This window comes from Lissotriton vulgaris, unplaced genomic scaffold (genome assembly GCF_964263255.1).
Source record: "Lissotriton vulgaris unplaced genomic scaffold, aLisVul1.2 SCAFFOLD_723, whole genome shotgun sequence".
NCBI lineage: Eukaryota > Metazoa > Chordata > Amphibia > Caudata > Salamandridae > Lissotriton > Lissotriton vulgaris.
The window spans coordinates 125,755-145,880 of record NW_028240735.1 but is presented as its reverse complement, the minus strand read 5'-3'; the positions used below and the strand labels follow the sequence as shown (position 1 = coordinate 145,880).

Here is a 20,126-nt window from a genome sequence, read left to right as displayed (position 1 = left end):
TTCACGTGGAGCCAGTCCTGGGCCTAGCCCTAATTTCTAACACAAATTACAGGTAAGATAAGCGTTTGGTGGGAGGTAGTATAATGGAGTATTATTTAGGACTAGACGAGAGATTGACGGTAGTACTACTAAAGTCCTACGACTGTTCAGGAAAACAAAGTCACTGTTACACCCCCGTCCGTCCCCCACCCACCAGACTGAAAAGCAGTAAAAAACAGGTATGGTCAGATAAAGTTTCAAAATGTATATTTATGCAGCCCTAACAAAATAATCTCCCTCAAGACCCACCCTAACCCCAACGATTGTCTTTGAAAAGTCCCAAAAAGAACCCAACTCCCAAATCCCACCCCCCAAAATTCTGTAAAAAAAAGGGCAAGGGACACTCCACTACTGGAGGGTGCTGGTGCATTTTGCGGCATGGGCATCGTACTCCTTGCGGAGGGTGGCAAGCTCGAAGCGGAGGCCCTCAACCAAGTTCTTATAGTTATGGACCTCCTGCTCCAGGTAGGACATTCGGACTCCTAGGCGGCGTTGGCGTGCCTTGCAGCTCCTGTGGGGGGCAGCTGGTCTTTCTGCTGCTTGGCGGTGGCGGTTGGCTGTGTTAGCCCGGCTCGGTCCCGCTGGAGCACTGCGCATGCTGGCGGCCCGTGGGGTCACGGAAGAGGATGCAGCTGTCCCAGTCGAGGATGTTGGGGTTGCACCGGTCAACTGCGTGTCCTCCTCCTCCTCCAGGGCCACCAGCCGCCGATATTCGGCGACAGTGGCCTCCAGCCTCCGTTGCTGGGCCATTCGAGCCTGCTCCCTCCGTGATGTCGATTTGGAAGGAGCAACTATATGAAGAAAGAAAGACATAGTCTGTAACCAATGCTCCTTAGCATTAATAACACAAAGTGATTGAGCCGAAAGTTGGGTCACAGTACAAGTAGCAAATTGAAAGCACAGTACATAACTATTGAGGACAGTATCTATGTAACCTCCCACTTCTGCATCCTTGCTCTAACATTAGTGGTAGTTTAATGAACAAATTCTACGACCACTATGGACTTCCATTACAGTCGACTATGACAGTACACCAGTCTTATTCTTCTTCTTCTCTCTTGTTTAGGAAAATTGGTACGTTATCTTATGCAAGCCGGCAGAATGGCAGCACAGTGAACTTGCACCCGAGAAAAACAGTGCACACCATGATGAGTGAGACAGACTTGCGTTACTGTACCGGTCCAGTACATGCAGGTGGTGAAGCTATTACTTTTCTATTACGGGTGGCACTGAGAATACTCTGTTACAAGGGCTACTGCTTAATTAATTTACCTTTCACCCTACAGTGCAAATGAGTACTAGAATAGGAAAATGAAGAAGCTAAATAATTTGATTATCTATCACTTCACATGGGACGTATTTGATGACATATGGGATGACTTTAGGTGCTTTGCTTAATATTGAGTGAACAGTGATACACCCACACATGAATGACGTACTACAACTAAACTAAAGTTATTAAGAGAGGTACGGAGTGTCCACCGTAATAACCAGATATATGCTGTGCTTGCAGTTGCAATACAAAGTACTGCTACTATTCATGGTAGTATTGGACACATTTACAATTTCTTTTCCTTGCCTTCCCTGCACTGGAACGGACGTGCGGGTGCGGTGGTACATGTTCTTCAAGGTAACACTTAGTTCATCCAGCGACCATCTACTCTCTCTAGATACACATGTGCTATCTAAGAGTCAGAGAATACCATGCTCCAGGCATCCATTCATTCAAAGTATACGCACACATACAGTTTCTGTTTCACCCACCCAGGCTGCTGTCCTTCCACCCATCCTTGCTTCATCATTGACCCAGCCATGCACCATACCATATTCTTTCCTTCCCAGCCACCTCGGGGGCCAAGCAAACACATATCGTTCTTCTTTGCCAGCCATCATACAATTTCGCGTCCCACTTACTTACACCCTTCTTTCGCTTTTCGTTCATCCCATCCATCACGTTCATCTAAGAACTTATTGGGATTCTTCTCACCAAAAACTTCACAGCTAAGTCGAAGTACATTTCGAGGAGGCTACTACCTGGTTGATTTGTAATACACCCGTGCAGAAAGCACACTATGCAGTCTTCAATCTCAATAAGTAAGGAATATATAGCTTACCTGTTCCCGCCACCACCGTGCGAACCCCCACTGGACCGTCCGCTGGCTCTTGCACTGCCTCCTCCCCAGAGTCCTCCGAGTCCTCGCCCAACACCGCCACCTCCGCGCTGGCCCCGTCACCAGATGTTCCACCTACAAAGTACATTTAAGAATGTTAGAATACACCACTCACTACTATATAATATTTGGTCTAGGAGTAATAAAGAAATGTTAAAAAAACAGAATACAATGTAATAATTTGTGACTGTCTACACTAAAGTAAAAATGTCCCTTTTTCCAGGGAAGGCTGTTGTCTTGCTGCACTTTTATGCACAACTGATGAATGCTTGCTTTTTATTTTTAACACGCACCACTTTTTCTCCTAACAGACAGAAGCTTGACTTCTAAGAACACGACCAGGATCAAGTTCAAACCAGGTGAGAGCTCGGCTCGACCACAAGAAATGTGTCCAATTAATCGTCAACACTAAGCACTTTTCCGTTTTCAGTTAAATAGTTTTATGACAAAGTAGATTTTAATAAATGTGATTACTTTTAATAAAGCTTTTAAACTTAAATAGACTCTGTGGATTTTGGTCCTCAAGACTAGAGTGGATGAGCTAAAGGTTTTGGAATTTTTGCAAGCATGAGTGCCTCTGACATTTCTTGACTGTGTCTCCGTACTCTTGTCCTGCGTACGATAATCTAGAGATCATTGGGGATCAATCATCGGTGACTTCGGGAGCTAAATGACTCTGCCACACTATCTAGTCAGTAAGGAGACAGTGCATAGAGCTATTTCTGAATAGAATGGGAGTCCAATGGAATTGCCAAATGTCCAATCTTAGTTAGCTACACAGACAGACTAATAAGAATAATCTATTAATACCACAGGGAGTCATATTCGAGGCAGGATAAGAATTTATATCCAGTCTACAAGAAGATCAAAGACGATTTAGAAAAAATCGAATGAGGAACGCTAGGAAAAAATAGGTACTCTTTATTAAAATTAAAACTTACTGGGGCCAGCAAAGGAGCCCTCGCCTGCCCGATCCTGGCCTGCATCCTCCTGAACAGCACCCTCCTCCTCCTGTGTCCTCTTGCCCTTGGGGGGAGCTGATGTACAACATGAAAGAAAGAAAGACCAGAAAACATGGATGAGATTTGTCAACCAAATCAACCATTTCAAAAGAACAATAACAAAATATTTCGGAGAAATAGCAAATAGATAGACAACTATTCCACGGGATCTATCTCATGTGGTATACTACGTTATTCGTATTGCCTGATTTGCGGACCGTTGACTTAGAAAGTTCCTATGTAACTCAATAAACAGACTACTAAAGAGGTTTGCCTAGGCCTGGCAGGCAGCAGTCCGCAGCACGCGAAGTGACAGACAAAGTCCATCCTGCTTGCAGATCAGTTAATACTCAAACTATCAATCCACCCACCACCACCACTATTTCTTCTTATAGCCATGTGTCTAAAGGAAGGACTGGACTTCAGTCTGTTGGGGCTGATTTAGAAGTCCCTTGCGGCTCATTTTCCTCCATTGTTGCGTGCCTTTTGTGACGCAGCGGCAGAACAAAAGACTCGCCATGGTGTTGGTGCGGCGTATATATTAAAAAAAAACACATATGGGCATATGGGCGATGCATCACGTTGTAAAGCCCTGCGCCATCAGGGGGGCGTTCCGGCGCAAGGGAGGGCGTACCTGCGCAGGAACGAATCCTAAAAGTGGCTGAGGGAAATCTACAAGATGTCAATCAGTCACTTTTAGGACAATGATGCATGACTCAAACCCTGCGCGCTTGAAGCCGACGTACGGCTTGATGCAGCATTGGGGAGATAGGGTACCCCAGAGCATTGCTGGAGCTGCGCCATCGTTGGCACGCAACTCCAGCAATGCGCCGCCTTTACGGCACAGATGTGTAAGGCTTCTGTGACGTTTTGGGCCAATGGGTGGTGGTGGCATGGCACACAATTACTGCCGCATCCCTGCTACTTTGCAGGGATGCGCCGGTAATTGAAAATATGACCCTTAGTGTCTAGCATTACGCAGTTCTTATCTTTACACTACACTCATACATAATTTCTCAGGCCAATGAAATGAACACAAAATACAAAACAAATAAGCATAGTAGCAAGCAAGGCTACTGAGAAGGAGAGCAGTGCACCTGAAATGCATAGAAGATTTTGAAATATAATTTACCTCAATGTAATCGGCAGCATTATTGCTGTTGGTAAAGAACAAAGATTTGCAAATAACAGAGCCGGATAAAACAGAGTAGTGAATGAATAGCTACTACTACTCACCAAGCCCGGGGACCTCTACGCCGAGCGCGTCCAGCAAGTCCCGTTCCCGGTCCATGACATCTGTCCAGCGGTGGGTGGCCTGGTTATAAGTGCGCCGGACCCCAGAGAGCTTAAACATGGCCCGGCACACCTTCACCTACCGCTTCCGGCGCTCCCGGATGCCATAGCCGGTTGCGATCTTGCCGCCTCCCAGGATCGTCTTGGGGAGGCGGCGCTGGACGTGGAAGATGAGTGCGGCCACCTCCTCCGCGCTAAAGATCTCCCGTGGCACCACTTGCTCCCCCCTCAAACGCCCGCACGGGGTGCGGGACCCTTCCCCTTCTCAGGGTGCTTCCCGGCTCCCTTTACCATGGTCTGGGCAGAAATACAGTTAAATGATAAAGAAGAAATAGAATAGTTAAGAAGAAAAGAAAAGAGTTTAAAAAAGTAGTTTAAAAGTAACTAAAAGCAGCAGAAAACACAAAAATATAGAGCTAGAAAAATAGAGGGATAGATAATAAGTAAAATAGATCAAATAAACTTCAAACAAGCAAATGATGGCAGAGATTGAGAGAGGATACAGAAAGCATGCCCAGAACCATAGCAATGAATGAGAAACAAGATGGCCGCGCCCGTTCACGACCGCGTGGGTAAGTTCGCGCAAGATTTTCCTCGCGAGCACGCGCGAAATTGTACTAGCGAGCAGCACACTTTGCGAGATTACACATAGCGGCCGGAAACGGAATTACGTCACGCAAACAAGATGGCCGCGCCCGTGTACGACCGCTAGGGTAACTTGGCAAACGTATAGATACAAGCGCCTCGCGAACACGCACAAAATCACGCGAACATACACGTCGCAAAAAAAAAATGAGTGTATTCGCAAGCATTCGCGGCTTCCAAAATCGATCTCGCACGGATTTGCGCGCCAAAAAACGCGCGAAATTGCAGAAAAAATGATTTTTGCTAAACTGAAAGCAATGAGCAGGTGCAAAAGTTCAAACTTAACATTAGTAACATTCACTGTAGTGCTTCCTGAGGGGCCCCTCCAGAGTTTGCAACTATTCTATAACCCTGCTATGACCCAAACAGCAGGCTCATAGAATAGCTACAAGTAGACCATAAAGGTCCTGTGAAAAAAAATTTCACTGCAACAGAAAGCAAATTACAGATAAGGAAGGAAGCAGGTGCCAGCCAGACTGGAACTTTCAAAATAACTGACACATTAATCAACCCCAAATTAATTCATGGCAGTTGAAGTAGGGGAGGTGTGCTTGCTTTTTTCACCCCCCATAAACTACAGTGATAAACAAACCTAATGGGTGGCAGTGAGGATGTACCAGAGGGTGGCATGGGTGTCCCAGAGGGTGGCAGTGGTGAAACAGAGGGTGCTGTGAATCTGTGATGATAAACCAGACGTAAAAACAACATAGTCGCGGCCGTTGCGAGCCGAAAAGTAAGTTCGCAATTGCGAAATTGTCCCAAAATCGGCGCGAACGCTCGCCAACACAAAAAACGGGAAAATCCGCAAATCCGTGAGAGTTCGCGTATTTTCGCGGATTGCGAATCCGTTAATACGCAAATTCGCGTACGCGAGATCCGCTAGATCCGCCCATGCTTAGTTGTGCATTGTCAGTGCTGACTCAGTATTTTGGGGACAAGCAGCGTCCATGCGCGTATTTTTCGTCGACTTTGGATCCGGTAGCTAAAGCGTTGCCGAGTTGTCTGAGAGCCACAGCGGCAGCAGCTGTTTCTATTCAGCAGTCTACTGGTTTAGTGATGAATAATACATTGATTGTAATGGTTCCACATGCAGTGGACACTTTGTTAAACAGGACCAAGACACAGCACTTAACTAGTGCTCGATTGTCAGGTTATGAGTTGACACTGTTAGCGAGTCATGTGCACATAAAGAGATGCAACACGTTGGATCCAGCTACACTGTTGCCGATTATAGCAGAGACAGATGCTTCCGAACAGCACGATTTTTTTCTCAGGACAGAGGAAGAAACGAAAGGGAGAGTAGACCTTAAAGACACTCCTCTTGTGAAGTGTGATGGTACCTTCTGGGTGAATGGTTCATGCTTCAAGCTTCCGAATGGTGATACGACTGCAGCATATGCTGTTACGACTTTGCATACGATTGTTGAAGCTGCACGTATCCCACATAATTCAGCTCAAGCAGCAGAGTTGATTGCACTTACGAGAGCGTGTGTGTTATCAAAAGGAATGAAAGTGACCATATATACCGACAGCCAGTATGCCTTTGGTGTAGCTCACAGTTTTGGACGATTGTGGAAAGAACGTGGGTTACTGACTTTGCAGGGAGCTAAGATACAGCATGGTCAGTTGGTGAATAAGCTTCTTGAGTCACTTACTTTGCCCTTGCAAGTTGCAATTGTGAAATGCAGTGCACACAAGAAGGTTACTGATGATGTTGGTCGTGGCAATGCATTTGCTGACGAAGTCGCAAAAGAAACAGCAAAGGATGTGATGAGTTGAATGTATGTTGCAGGCCCTGCAAGATGGGTTGGTGACATTGGAATGTGTGAAGACACAATAGAGAGTGTGAAGTCTATTCAAGCTGAAGCTACAGAGAAAGAGTTGAGTGTGTGGAGAGAGAGTACGGGTAAAATCGATGCAAATGGTTGTTGGGTTGAATTGTCAGAGCATCAGCGATGGTGGCTACCCGATGCGTATGTGTAGTTACAATGGCCCATGGAACGGCTCACATCAGTGTGAAAGGGATCTGTAAGTTGTTGGCTCCAGTATGGCAAAATGCCAGAATTCCTAAGTGTGCAGAGAATGTGGTCAAGAATTGCATGGTGTGTCTGAAATACAATCCTGGTAGGGGAACCCCAACTCCAGCTGGTCATTTTGCACCTCCAACGTATCCGTTCGAGGTTTTGCAGCTAGATTTCATCCACATGGAAAGGTGCAACAATTTGAAATACGTACTCGTTGTTGTTTGTGCCTTTTCAAGATGAGTAGAAGCATACCCCCTGAAAGACAACACTGCCTTATCCACAGCTAAAGCCCATGTCAAAGAATTTTTCCCTAGGTTCGGTTTGCCAAGAATGGTCTGGAGTGACAATGGGAGTGAATTTGTGGGTCGAGTGATGAAGAAAGTATGTGAAGGGTTAGGTATCCAGCAAAAATTTCACGCTGCAAATCACCCCCAATCAGCTGGACTAGTAGAATGCTACAATGGCACACTAAAACTGAAATTGGCCAAGATTCAAGTGAGCTCTGGTCTTAAATGGCCTGACGCTCTGCCGTTAGCACACCTATCAACCAGAATGACTGTGCATTCGCGAGTGGGACTTAGTCCCTATGAAATTGTGTTCGGCCGTCCGGCCAAAATATGGGGAGTGCCAAGGCCGACAAAATTCAGTGAGATCAAACACCCTGTACTGCTTGATTATTTGTATGAATTGACGGCTAAATTGTGTGTTTTACACCAACAGGTTCACGATACTCTGCCTCAGGTCTCTGAAGCTCCAGGACATACTATCGATCCTGGATCATGGGTGCTGGTCAAGAACTTCCAGCGGACAAAGAATGACCAGCCCCGTTGGACCGGCCCCCACATAGTTCTTCTCTCAACGAGATCAGCCGTTCGAGTGGAAGGAAAGAAGAACTGGATCCACGGCGTACACTGCAAGAGGGTCCCTTTGCCTCTGCCGTACGACCGGTGGGTCCAGGAGGGTATTGCTGACTCTGAGACTGAGACTGTGCCTCGTTTTCTGCCTTTCAGTGATGCACGTGTAAAAGGAACAATTTCTGAACGAGAAAGTGACAATCTTTTGCAAGAAGCTGTGCCACCGTCAATTCGATTGGACACTACAGAGCCTGAACTCTTGTTTCAGGACCAGACATTACCTGGGAAAAGACGTTATAATCTAAGACCGAGAACTATGGGCTAATAAAAAATTTCCTTTTCTTTGCTATTTTTGAAAGTGCAGCTCTCTCGTCTGAGAAACTTTTTTATTTTTGTTTTTCGAACCACCATCCGGGTTCAGCTGTAGGGTCGCGGGCGACAAGTCTTTGGAGTGCAAGCCGAAGACACAAGGTCGACGCTTCTGGTTGGTCCTTGGGAGTTCCCTGGACTGACAGGCGCATTCCTTAGCACGGAACACCCTACCTCCGCGAGCAGCACGGTTAGAGGATGGAGTTTTTCGAGATGGAGAGACCTGCCAAGGAGATGAACTTTAAAGCAAAACTTTGTATAATGATGACAAAGAAACGTTTGCTGATATTATGCATTTTCATGTTGTTCAGTGTAATGATGTTTTAATAGGATATGTTTTATTCTCTTTTCAAGTGACATTTGCACCCACTACACAGCCCATACCTCCTTCTACTGTTTCCTCACATTCTTTTCACCCTTTTCCTGAACATGAGTCCGTTAGGAGATTTAAGTTTATTAACAACTCCTTTGTTCAGCTTTTGCACCAACACCAATTAGTAGTGAACACAACTAACTGTTGGGTGTGTGGTCTTATGCCTCATACTACTGACAAAGGTATCCCTTATCTGGTCCTGCCTTTCAGCCATAATGGTTCTGTGTGGGCATATAGACCGATGTTCATCTATGCGCATGAAGTCCACCCCTTACGTTCTGTAAAAGATAATCTAAAGAATAGTGCTCTAGTTAAGGGTATAGTAGATATGATTAGGGAAGGTATTTCCTATGAGACTATCCCGAGAGATGAGACACTAGCATATATTGGATGGAACGTGACCGGATATGGAGTTACTCTGAGGGAGAACCAGCGAGCAAAGAGATCCTCCCCGATTTGGATTTACCCCATCAGGATCACCTATGTCTGCAAGGTAATGGCAACAATCCCAGAGCTCAGTTAGGGAAGAGCATCTGCACTGAAACGTATGTTTTTGCGTCCCAGACTTCCCCTTCGTTCCTAGCAGCTGAGGGTACCTATTTCATCTGCCATGATAGAGCCTATACATGGTTGCCCCCTGACTTCTCGGGCACATGTTTTGTTTCGTTCCTGTTGCCTCCCACCTACACAGCTGCCGCAGATTACCATAAGACAAGGATAGTTAGAGGTGTCTTCAGTAAAGAAGACACTGCAGGACAAGAATTTGGAGACTTCGTGAAGGGTTTTCTGTCGTTTTGGGGACCCATGGTTAACAGCAGGAACATAAGGCAATTAATGAGTGTGGTTGAATCCACCGTAGTTGAAACTGCTGGTGCCCTTGGTAACTTGACTGCTGAGCTCCAGTCGGATCGTCTTATGACTCTTCAGAACAGGGTCGCGTTAGACGTCATACTTGCAGACCGAGGTGGGGTATGTAAAGTGATCCAATCGAGTTGCTGTGTTTTCATCCCAGATAACGCTCCGACAGTGTACCAGGCCATTTCCAAACTACATAAGATCTCCGAATCTATTCATGTGGATAAAGGAGATTGGTCGTTGATGGGGTGGTTCTGGGAGCAGTTATCCGACTGGGGATGGAAGATTCTGATGGTCATTGGGATGATCTTAGCCATTATTTTCCTGTTCTGTCTGTGCGTACATTGTGCTCCTGCTATATTTGTCCTATGTGCTACATTGTGTGTAAGGAAACCTGTATCGAGGGACGAGCTAAGTAACAGGATGATGCTACAGCAACATCTCAATGACTTTATGAATACAGACCTGGACTCAGATTAGCGTGAGTATAGGTTATTTCCTATGTAAGGGCAAAAGGAGGGTCTGTAGTACTGAAAATTCTGGACCCGTGTCATAAACATCGCCGTATCATGACGATTTTAGTATCAGCAGACCGAGAATGACTAGCATACTATTCACAAGCATTTTCGTCATATTCGGGTGACGAAATCACCCTGAAATTAGAGATTCCGTCCTGAACCCTCGGGTTCCATTTTGTGTACGACAGCCATTTTGTGATTGCCCTCACGTAGGCCGATGACTAAGGCCAAAAACGAGTCTGAAGGACACGTACACCTTTGCTGACTTCTGTGTGACCTGGGCAAGCTGACTCCACTTCCTGAAGCCAAACCTGTTCGGTCAGTTCCTTTCCCAGTGACCGATCGAGATTAGTATCAAGGCACAGCATGCCATAAACCTTTCATCGCACACAAACCACGCCTAATCTTACACACACCTGTCCCTGTTTCTTATTTTATGACCTGCTTTAGGAGGAGGAGGTGCCCGTTTTTATTAGGGGTCCGTCGATATCTGATGAAAAACGTTGGGCCTTGCCGGGTAATTGATTGTGGGCTGGACAAACTGAAAATAAGCTTGTCATCATGATTCTGATTTTTCTTTGTAGTGAAAATATGTGAATGTTCAACTGTAAAATAAGGAATGTTTGCCTAAAGCATAATATTTTGTATAGAAGGGATGGCTAGCTTTGTAAGTTGGAGCAGTCTCCTGAGTATATACACCGTGTTGTACTTCTAGGATACCTGTTACTGGCTGCAGCCAATAAATTCGATCTTTGACTTCACCAAGAAGACTCTGTGTTTCTGTAGTCTGAAACAGGAAGGACTCAAAGGCTTAGGGTGTACCCCTAGCACTGATGATCAGAAGGACTCAGAGACTTATCCCAGACATCTCAACTCGAGGGAAGGAGGAGCCAGAGAGGATCAGAGGGGGGAGGACTCAGAGACTTATCCCAGACATCTCAACTCAAGGAAAGGAGGAGCCAGAGAGGATCAGAAGAACTCAGAGACTTATCCCAGACATCTTATAGCACTAGAACAGGGTATAGGGTGGGACACTTAACTGCACTCAGTCTAATGAGTCTTGGTCACGTTATAACTAGGGGTGCCAAGAACCTGAGGCCATATACCCCTAGGCCTCCAAAATTAGTGCCAAGGCACTGTATACAATTCACAGAGATAGTTCGGCACACCACAGAATATTCAATGAACAATATCAAAAAATATCAATAAGCCATTATATGTTCTTTTCTTTCTTTATTTTCAGTCTTCATAAAATAGCCAAAGTAGCCAACGCGTTTCGTCCAGAGGACTTCTTCAGGGCGAATTGATGGAATATGGTGTGATGTACAGGATTTTGTCAATTGGAACAGTTTTCTCCAGTAATGCAAATTAGACCTGTCTCCAGATGCTTTGTTGGCAGCTATCCTTTTATTTTGGTGGTTTCAGGTTTTAGAGAGAAGAGTATGTTCCAGCGCGGAGGAATATCAAATGCGCATGCGTACTGGTGATGAAAGTGTTCACCTTCGCCAGGTTGGTCTTTAGTGTTGTCTCCTCGGTGTCGTCTCGTAAAGTGGTTCGGACCACATCACACCATATTCCATCAATTCGCCCTGAAGAAGTCCTCTGGACGAAACGCGTTGGCTACTTTGGCTATTTTATGAAGACTGAAAATAAAGAAAGAAAAGAACATATAATGGCTTATTGATATTTTTTGATATTGTTCATTGAATATTCTGTGGTGTGCCGAACTATCTCTGTGAATTATCCCAGACATCTCAACTCGAGGGAAGGAGGAGCCAGAGAGGATCCGAAGGACGAGGACTCGGAGGCTTATCCCAGACATCTCAACTCGAGGGAAGGAGGAGCCAGAGAGGATCAGTAGGGGGAGGACTCAGAGACTTATCCCAGATATCTCAACTCGAGGGAAGGAGGAGCCAGCAGAGGATCAGAAGGACTCAGAGACTTATCCCAGACATCTCAACTCGAGGGAAGGAGGAGCCAGCAGAGGATCAGAAGGACTCAGAGACTTATCCCAGACATCTCAACTCGAGAGAAGGAGGAGCCAGAGAGGATCAGAAGGACTCAGAGACTTATCCCAGATATCTGAACTCGAGGGAAGGAGGGGCCAGAGAGGATCAGAAGAACTCAGAGGCTTATCCCAGACATCTCAACTCGAGGGAAGGAGGAGCCAGAGAGGATCAGAAGGACTCAGAGACTTATCCCAGACATCTCGACTCTAGGGAAGGAGGAACCAGGGAGGATCAGAAAGACTAAGAGGCTTATCCCAGACATCTCACCTCGAGGAAAGGAGGAGCCAGAGAGGATCAAAAGGACTCAGAGACTTATCCCAGACATCTCAAGTCGAGGGAAGGAGGAGCCAGAGAGGATCAGAAGGACTCAGAGACTTATCCCAGACATCTCAACTCGAGGGAAGGCGGAACCAGAGAGGATCAGAAGGACTCAGAGACTTATCCCAGACATCTCAAGTCGAGGGAAGGAGGAGCCAGAGAGGATCAGAAGGACTCAGAGACTAATCCCAGACATCTCAAGTCGAGGGAAAGAGGAGCCAGAGAGGATCAGAAGGACTCAGAGACTTATCCCAGACATCTCAACTCAAGGGAAGGAGGAGCCAGAGAGGATCAGAAGGACTCAGAGACTTATCCCAGACATCTCAACTCGAGGGACGGAGGAGCCAGAGAGGATTCGAAGGACGAGGACTCGGAGGCTTATCCCAGACATCTCAACTCGAGGGAAGGAGGAGCCAGAGAGGATCAGTAGGGGGAGGACTCAGAGACTTATCCCAGACATCTCAACTCGAGGGAAGGAGGAGCCAGAGAGGATCCGAAGGACGAGGACTCAGAGGCTTATCCCAGACATCTCAACTCGAGGGAAGGAGGAGCCAGAGAGGATCAGTAGGGGGAGGACTCAGAGACTTATCCCAGATATCTCAACTCGAGGGAAGGAGGAGCCAGCAGAGGAGCACAAGGACTCAGAGACTTATCCCAGACATCTCAACTCGAGGGAAGGAGGAGCCAGCAGAGGATCAGAAGGACTCAGAGACTTATCCCAGACATCTCAACTCGAGAGAAGGAGGAGCCAGAGAGGATCAGAAGGACTCAGAGACTTATCCCAGATATCTGAACTCGAGGGAAGGAGGGGCCAGAGAGGATCAGAAGAACTCAGAGGCTTATCCCAGACATCTCAACTCGAGGGAAGGAGGAGCCAGAGAGTATCAGAAGGACTCAGAGACTTATCCCAGACATCTCGACTCGAGGAAAGGAGGAACCAGGGAGGATCAGAAAGACTAAGAGGCTTATCCCAGACATCTCACCTCGAGGAAAGGAGGAGCCAGAGAGGATCAAAAGGACTCAGAGACTTATCCCAGACATCTCAAGTCGAGGGAAGGAGGAGCCAGAGAGGATCAGAAGGACTCAGAGACTTATCCCAGACATCTCAACTCGAGGGAAGGCGGAACCAGAGAGGATCAGAAGGACTCAGAGACTTATCCCAGACATCTCAAGTCGAGGGAAGGAGGAGCCATAGAGGATCAGAAGGACTCAGAGACTAATCCCAGACATCTCAAGTCGAGGGAAAGAGGAGCCAGAGAGGATCAGAAGGACTCAGAGACTTATCCCAGACATCTCAACTCAAGGGAAGGAGGAGCCAGAGAGGATCAGAAGGACTCAGAGACTTATCCCAGACATCTCAACTCGAGGGACGGAGGAGCCAGAGAGGATCAGAAGGACTCAGAGGCTTATCCCAGACATCTCAACTCGAGGGAAGGAGGAGCCAGAGAGGATCAGAAGGACGAGGACTCAGAGACTTATCCCAGACATCTCAACTCGAGGGAAGGAGAAGCCAGAGAGGATCAGAAGGACTCAGCGTCTTATCCAAGACATCTCAACTCAAGGGAAGGTGGAGCTAGCAGAGGATCAGAAGGACGAGGACTCAGAGACTGATCCCAGACATCTCAACTTGAGGGAAGGAGGAGCCAGAGAGGATCAGAAGGGGGGGACTCAGAGGCTTATCCCAGACATCTCAACTCGAGGGAAGGAGGAGCCAGAGAGGATCAGAAGGTCTCAGAGACTTATCCTAGACATCTCAACTCGAGAGAAGGAGGAGACAGAGAGGATCAGAAGGACTCAAAGACTTAGGGTGTACCCCTGGCACCGCTGGGTTCCGAAAAACCCAGTACTTCACAGAGATGATCAGAAGGACTCAGAGACTTATCCCAGACATCTCAACTCGAGGGAAGGAGGAGCCATAGAGGATCAGAGGGGGGAGGACTCAGAGACTTATCCCAGACATCTCAACTCAAGGAAAGGAGGATCCAGAGAGGATCAGAAGAACTCAGAGACTTATCCCAGACATCTCAACTCGAGGGAAGGAGGAGCCAGAGAGGATCCAAAGGACGAGGACTCGGAGGCTTATCCCAGACATCTCAACTCGAGGGAAGGAGGAGCCAGAGAGGATCCAAAGGACGAGGACTCGGAGGCTTATCCCAGACATCTCAACTCGAGGGAAGGAGGAGCCAGAGAGGATCAGTAGGGGGAGGACTCAGAGACTTATCCCAGATATTTCAACTCGAGGGAAGGAGGGGCCAGAGAGGATCAGAAGAACTCAGAGGCTTATCCCAGACATCTCAACTCGAGGGAAGGAGTAGCCAGAGAGGATCAGAAGGACTCAGAGACTTATACCAGACATCTCACCTCGAGGAAAGGAGGAGCCAGAGAGGATCAAAAGGACTCAGAGACTTATCCCAGACATCTCAAGTCGAGGGAAGGAGGAGCCAGAGTTGATCAGAAGGACTCAGAGACTTATCCCAGACATCTCAACTCGAGGGAAGGCGGAACCAGAGAGGATCAGAAGGACTCAGAGACTTATCCCAGACATCTCAAGTCGAGGGAAGGAGGAGCCAGAGAGGATCAGAAGGACTCAGAGACTTATCCCAGACATCTCAAGTCGTGGGAAGGAGGAGCCAGAGAGGATCAGAAGGACTCAGAGACTTATCCCAGACATCTCAACTCGAGGGACGGAGGAGCCAGAGAGGATCAGAAGGACTCAGAGGCTTATCCCAGACATCTCAACTCGAGGGAAGGAGGAGCAAGAGAGGATCAGAAGGACGAGGACTCAGAGACTTATCCCAGACATCTCAACTCGAGGGAAGGAGAAGCCAGAGAGGATCAGAAGGACTCAGCGTCTTATCCAAGACATCTCAACTCAAGGGAAGGAGGAGCTAGCAGAGGATCAGAAGGACGAGGACTCAGAGACTGATCCCAGACATCTCAACTCGAGGGAAGGAGGAGCCAGAGAGGATCAGAAGGTCTCAGAGACTTATCCTAGACATCTCAACTCGAGAGAAGGAGGAGCCAGAGAGGATCAGAAGGACTCAAAGTCTTAGGGTGTACCCCTGGCACCGCTGGGTTGCGAAAAACCCAGTACTTCACAGAGATGATCAGAAGGACTCAGAGACTTATCCCAGACATCTCAACTCGAGGGAAGGAGGAGCCAGAGAGGATCAGAGGGGTAGGACTCAGAGACTTATCCCAGACATCTCAACTCAAGGAAAGGAGGAGCCAGAGAGGATCAGAAGAACTCAGAGACTTATCCCAGACATCTCAACTCGAGGGAAGGAGGAGCCAGAGAGGATCAGAAGGTCTCAGAGACTTATCCTAGACATCTCAACTCGAGAGAAGGAGGAGCCAGAGAGGGTCAGAAGGACTCAAAGTCTTAGGGTGTACCCCTGGCACCGCTGGGTTCCGAAAAACCCAGCACTTCACAGAGATGATCAGAAGGACTCAGAGACTTATCCCAGACATCTCAACTCGAGGGAAGGAGGAGCCAGAGAGGATCAGAGGGGGGAGGACTCAGAGACTTATCCCAGACATCTCAACTCAAGGAAAGGAGGAGCCAGAGAGGATCAGAAGAACTCAGAGACTTATCCCAGACATCTCAAGTCGAGGGAAGGACGAGCCAGAGAGGATCAGAAGGACTCAGAGACTTATCCCAGACATCTCAACTCAAGGGAAGGTGGAACCAGAGAGGATCAGAAAGACTCAGAGACTTATCCCAGACATCTCAAGTCGAGGGAAGGAGGAGCCAGAGAGGATCAGAAGGACTCAGAGACTAATCCCAGACATCTCAGGTTGAGAGAAAGAGGAGCCAGAGAGGATCAGAAGGACTCAGAGACTTATCCCAGACATCTCAACTCAAGGGAAGGAGGAGCCAGAGAGGATCAGAAGGACGAGGACTCAGAGGCTTATCCCAGACATCTCAACTCGAGGGAAGGAGGAGCCAGAGAGGATCAGAAGGACGAGGACTCAGAGACTTATCCCAGACATCTCAACTCGAGGGAAGGAGAAGCCAGAGAGGATCAGAAGGACTCAGCGTCTTATCCAAGACATCTCAACTCAAGGGAAGGAGGAGCTAGCAGAGGATCAGAAGGACGAGGACTCAGAGACTGATCCCAGACATCTCAACTCGAGGGAAGGAGGAGCCAGAGAGGATCAGAAGGGGGGGACTCAGAGGCTTATTGCAAAAATTTCAACTCGAGGGAAGAAGGAGCCAGAGAGGATCAGAAGGACTCAGAGACTTATCCCAGACATCTCAACTCGAGGAAAGGAGGAGCCAGCAGAGGATCAGAAGACTCAGAGACTTATCCCAGACATCTCAACTCGAGAGAAGGAGGAGCCAGAGAGGATCAGAAGGACTCAGAGACTTATCCCAGATATCTGAACTCGAGGGAAGGAGGGGCCAGAGAGGATCAGAAGAACTCAGAGGCTTATCCCAGACATCTCAACTCGAGGGAAGGAGGAGCCAGAGAGGATCAGAAGGACTCAGAGACTTATCCCAGACATCTCGACTCGAGGGAAGGAGGAACCAGAGAGGATCAGAAAGACTAAGAGGCTTATCCCAGACATCTCAAGTCGAGGGAAGGAGGAGCCAGAGAGGATCAGAAGGACTCAGAGACTTATCCCAGACATCTCAACTCGAGGGAAGGTGGAACTAGAGAGGATCAGAAAGACTCAGAGACTTATCCCAGACATCTCAAGTCGAGGGAAGGAGGAGCCAGAGAGGATCAGAAGGAATCAGAGACTTATCCCAGACATCTCAACTCAAGGGAAGGAGGAGCCAGAGAGGATCAGAAGGACTCAGAGACTTATCCCAGACATCTCAACTCGAGGGAAGGAGGAGCCAGAGAGGATCAGAAGGACGAGGACTCAGAGACTTATCCCAGACATCTCAACTCAATGGAAGCAGGAGCCAGAGAGGATCAGAAGGACTCAGAGTTTATCCCAGACATCTCAACTCAAGGGAAGGAGGAGCCAGAGAGGATCAGAAGGTTTCAGAGACTTATCCCATACATCTCAACTCGAGGGAAGGAGGAGCCAGAGAGGATCAGAAGGACTCAGAGACGTATCCTAGACATCTCAACTCGAGAGAAGGAGGAGCCAGAGAGGATCAGTAGAACTCAGAGACTTATACCAGACATCTCAACTCGAGGGAAGGAGGAGCCAGAGAGGATCAGAAGGGCGAGGACTCAGAGACTTATCCCAGACATCTCAACTCGAGGGAAGGAGGAGCCAGAGAGGATCAGAAGGACCCAGAGACTTATCCCAGACATCTCAACTCGAGGGAAGGAGGAGCCAGAGAGGATCAGAAGGACTCAGAGGCTTATCCCAGACATCTCAACTCGAGGGAAGGAGGAGCCAGAGAGGATCAGAAGGACGAGGACTCAGAGGCTTATCCCAGACATCTCAACTCGAGGGAAGGAGGAGCCAGAAAGGATCAGAAGGACTCAGAGACTTATCCCTATTCATCTCAACTCGAGGGAAGGAGGAGCCAGAGAGGATCAGAAGGACTCAGAGGCTTATCCCAGACATCTCAACTCGAGGGAAGGAGGTGCCAGAGAGGATCAGAAGGACTCAGAGACTTATCCCAGACATCTCAACTCGAGGGAAGGAGGAGCCAGAGAGGATCAGAAGGACGAGGACTCAGAGACTTATCCCAGACATCTCAGCTCGAGTGAAGGAGGAGCCAGAGAGGATCAGAAGGACGAGGACTCAGAGACTTATCCCAGACATCTCAACTCGAGGGAAGGAGGAGCCAGAGAGGATCAGAAGGACTTGGAGGCTTATCCCAGACATCTCAACTCGAGGGAAGGAGGAGCCAATGAAGAGGGCCTCATAGCCCCTTACAGAATGAAGAGGGCCTTGGAGCCCCCGTAGAGAATGAAGAGGGCATCGTAGCCCCCCGTAGAGAACGAAGAGGACCACGGAGCCCCCGCAGAGAGAATGAAGACGGCCACGGAGCCCCCCACAGAGACTGAAGAGGGCGACGGAGCCCCCCACAGAGACTGAAGAGGGCCTTGTAGCCCCCCTTAGAGAATGAAGAGGACCACGGAGCCCCCGCAGAGAGAATGAAGATGGCCACGGAGCCCCCCACAGAGACTGAAGAGGGCCTTGGAGCCCCCCATAGAGAATGAAGAGGGCATCGTAGCCCCCCGTAGAGAATGAAGAGGACCACGGAGCCCCCGCAGAGAGAATGAAGACGGCCACGGAGCCCCCCACAGAGACTGAAGAGGACCACGTAGCCCCCCACAGAGACTGAAGAGGGCCCCGTAGCCCCCCTTAGAGAATGAAGATGGCCTCAGAGCCCCCCACAGAGAATGAAGACGGCCTCGGAGCCCCCGTGTCTCACTGACATTCCTCTACCTTATATCCAGCAGTCTGTCTGTTAACAGCAGGGAGACTGGTGGGGTAGGCGTTCTCACTGGAAGAAACAGACCTGCCCTCTGGTTTAGACTTATTCCATTTTATCCCAAATACCTGAGAAACCGGCTTTAAAAAGTGCCCCTCTGCACCATGACAAGGGCTTCTTTCATGACCATGGATTGGGGGCTTGGGTACCCCCACTTCACAAACCTGACTTAATTCACAAATGTTATGAATGGGTGCCTTTATCACGACATTAACAGAAAAGAGGCAACCATGTAAACATTTAAATACATTTGTAAAATATATGTGAGCCCCACCAAGGATGTATATTTAGAAATCAATGACGTGATAAGAACTGCACAGCTCTGTACCTCAGTGTCTGTAGTTTGCAGTTTGGATGTTTGAGGCCTTCACACAACTTCTCCACTCCAGTGTCTCCCAGATTATTGAAACTCAGGTCAAGGTCTGTGAGAGATGTGTTTGTTTCCAGAACAGCGGCGAGGTCTTTGTAGCATGAACCGGTGAGGGAGCACTGAACCAACCTACAGGAGAAAAGAGACATGGAGAGGAGTAAAGCAGAGCACAGAAAGGGGCATCACAACTTCAGTTTTATCTTCATTTCCTTCCTGTCCTTGACTTACTCCCCTCTAGTAACACATCCCGCCTTACACATCCAACCACGCCCTGTTTATATAGGAACCTAATGCGGGGAGACCTCAGAATAGAAAAGGCGGAGCTAAATGGACATATTTATAAATATATTAATGTGTGTTGTTAGACCTGGCACCTTGGCGTGAGTCTCCCTTCCACTTTTTGCTGATGTGCCTCAGATGTTTTGCTGGTGTTAGCTGCTCAGGGCACTGTGCCACTGCCAATCAATGCCACAGTGCAAGTGCTCCCTATGAAAAATTTACCTGTAGTTGACTTCCATGATTGGCTTAGTTGGTTAACTGTCAGACGCCAGTAAAGTGCACCAGAAGTGCCAAGGCTTGTAAATACAAATGTTGCTAGTGGGCCTGCAGCACTGGTTGTGCCACCCACAGAAGCAGCCTTTTAAAATGTGTCTAAGGTCTGCCATTGCAGAACCTGCGTACAGTCTGGTACTGTCATGCTGACTGCCCAGCAGGGCAGGGTGCATTGTAAGCATAAGGTAGGACAAGCCCTGATGTGTGTGGCATGTCCTAATAGTGAATTACAGCCATTTTCGTTTTTCACTATTGTAAGGCTACCTGTTCTCATAGGCCAGAATGGGCTGCTGGAATTATTACACTCTATAATCCCAGTAGGC

The 20,126-nt window shown here is 48.1% G+C and overlaps 1 protein-coding gene across 1 annotated transcript in view; it reads right to left on the bottom strand.

Annotated features, from left to right (window-relative positions):
* Positions 1 to 19,769, bottom strand: part of LOC147672889 (NACHT, LRR and PYD domains-containing protein 3-like) — a 664,362-nt gene extending 644,593 nt beyond the window's left edge. Inside the window, exons 1-2 of the mRNA XM_086947947.1 lie at positions 19,753 to 19,769; positions 19,210 to 19,380 (exon numbers count right to left, since the gene is read on the bottom strand). Of these exons, the coding sequence (XP_086804073.1) occupies positions 19,210 to 19,380; positions 19,753 to 19,769 (188 nt within the window). The remainder of the gene's footprint in view (positions 1 to 19,209; positions 19,381 to 19,752) is intronic.
* Positions 19,770 to 20,126: the final 357 nt, after the last annotated feature.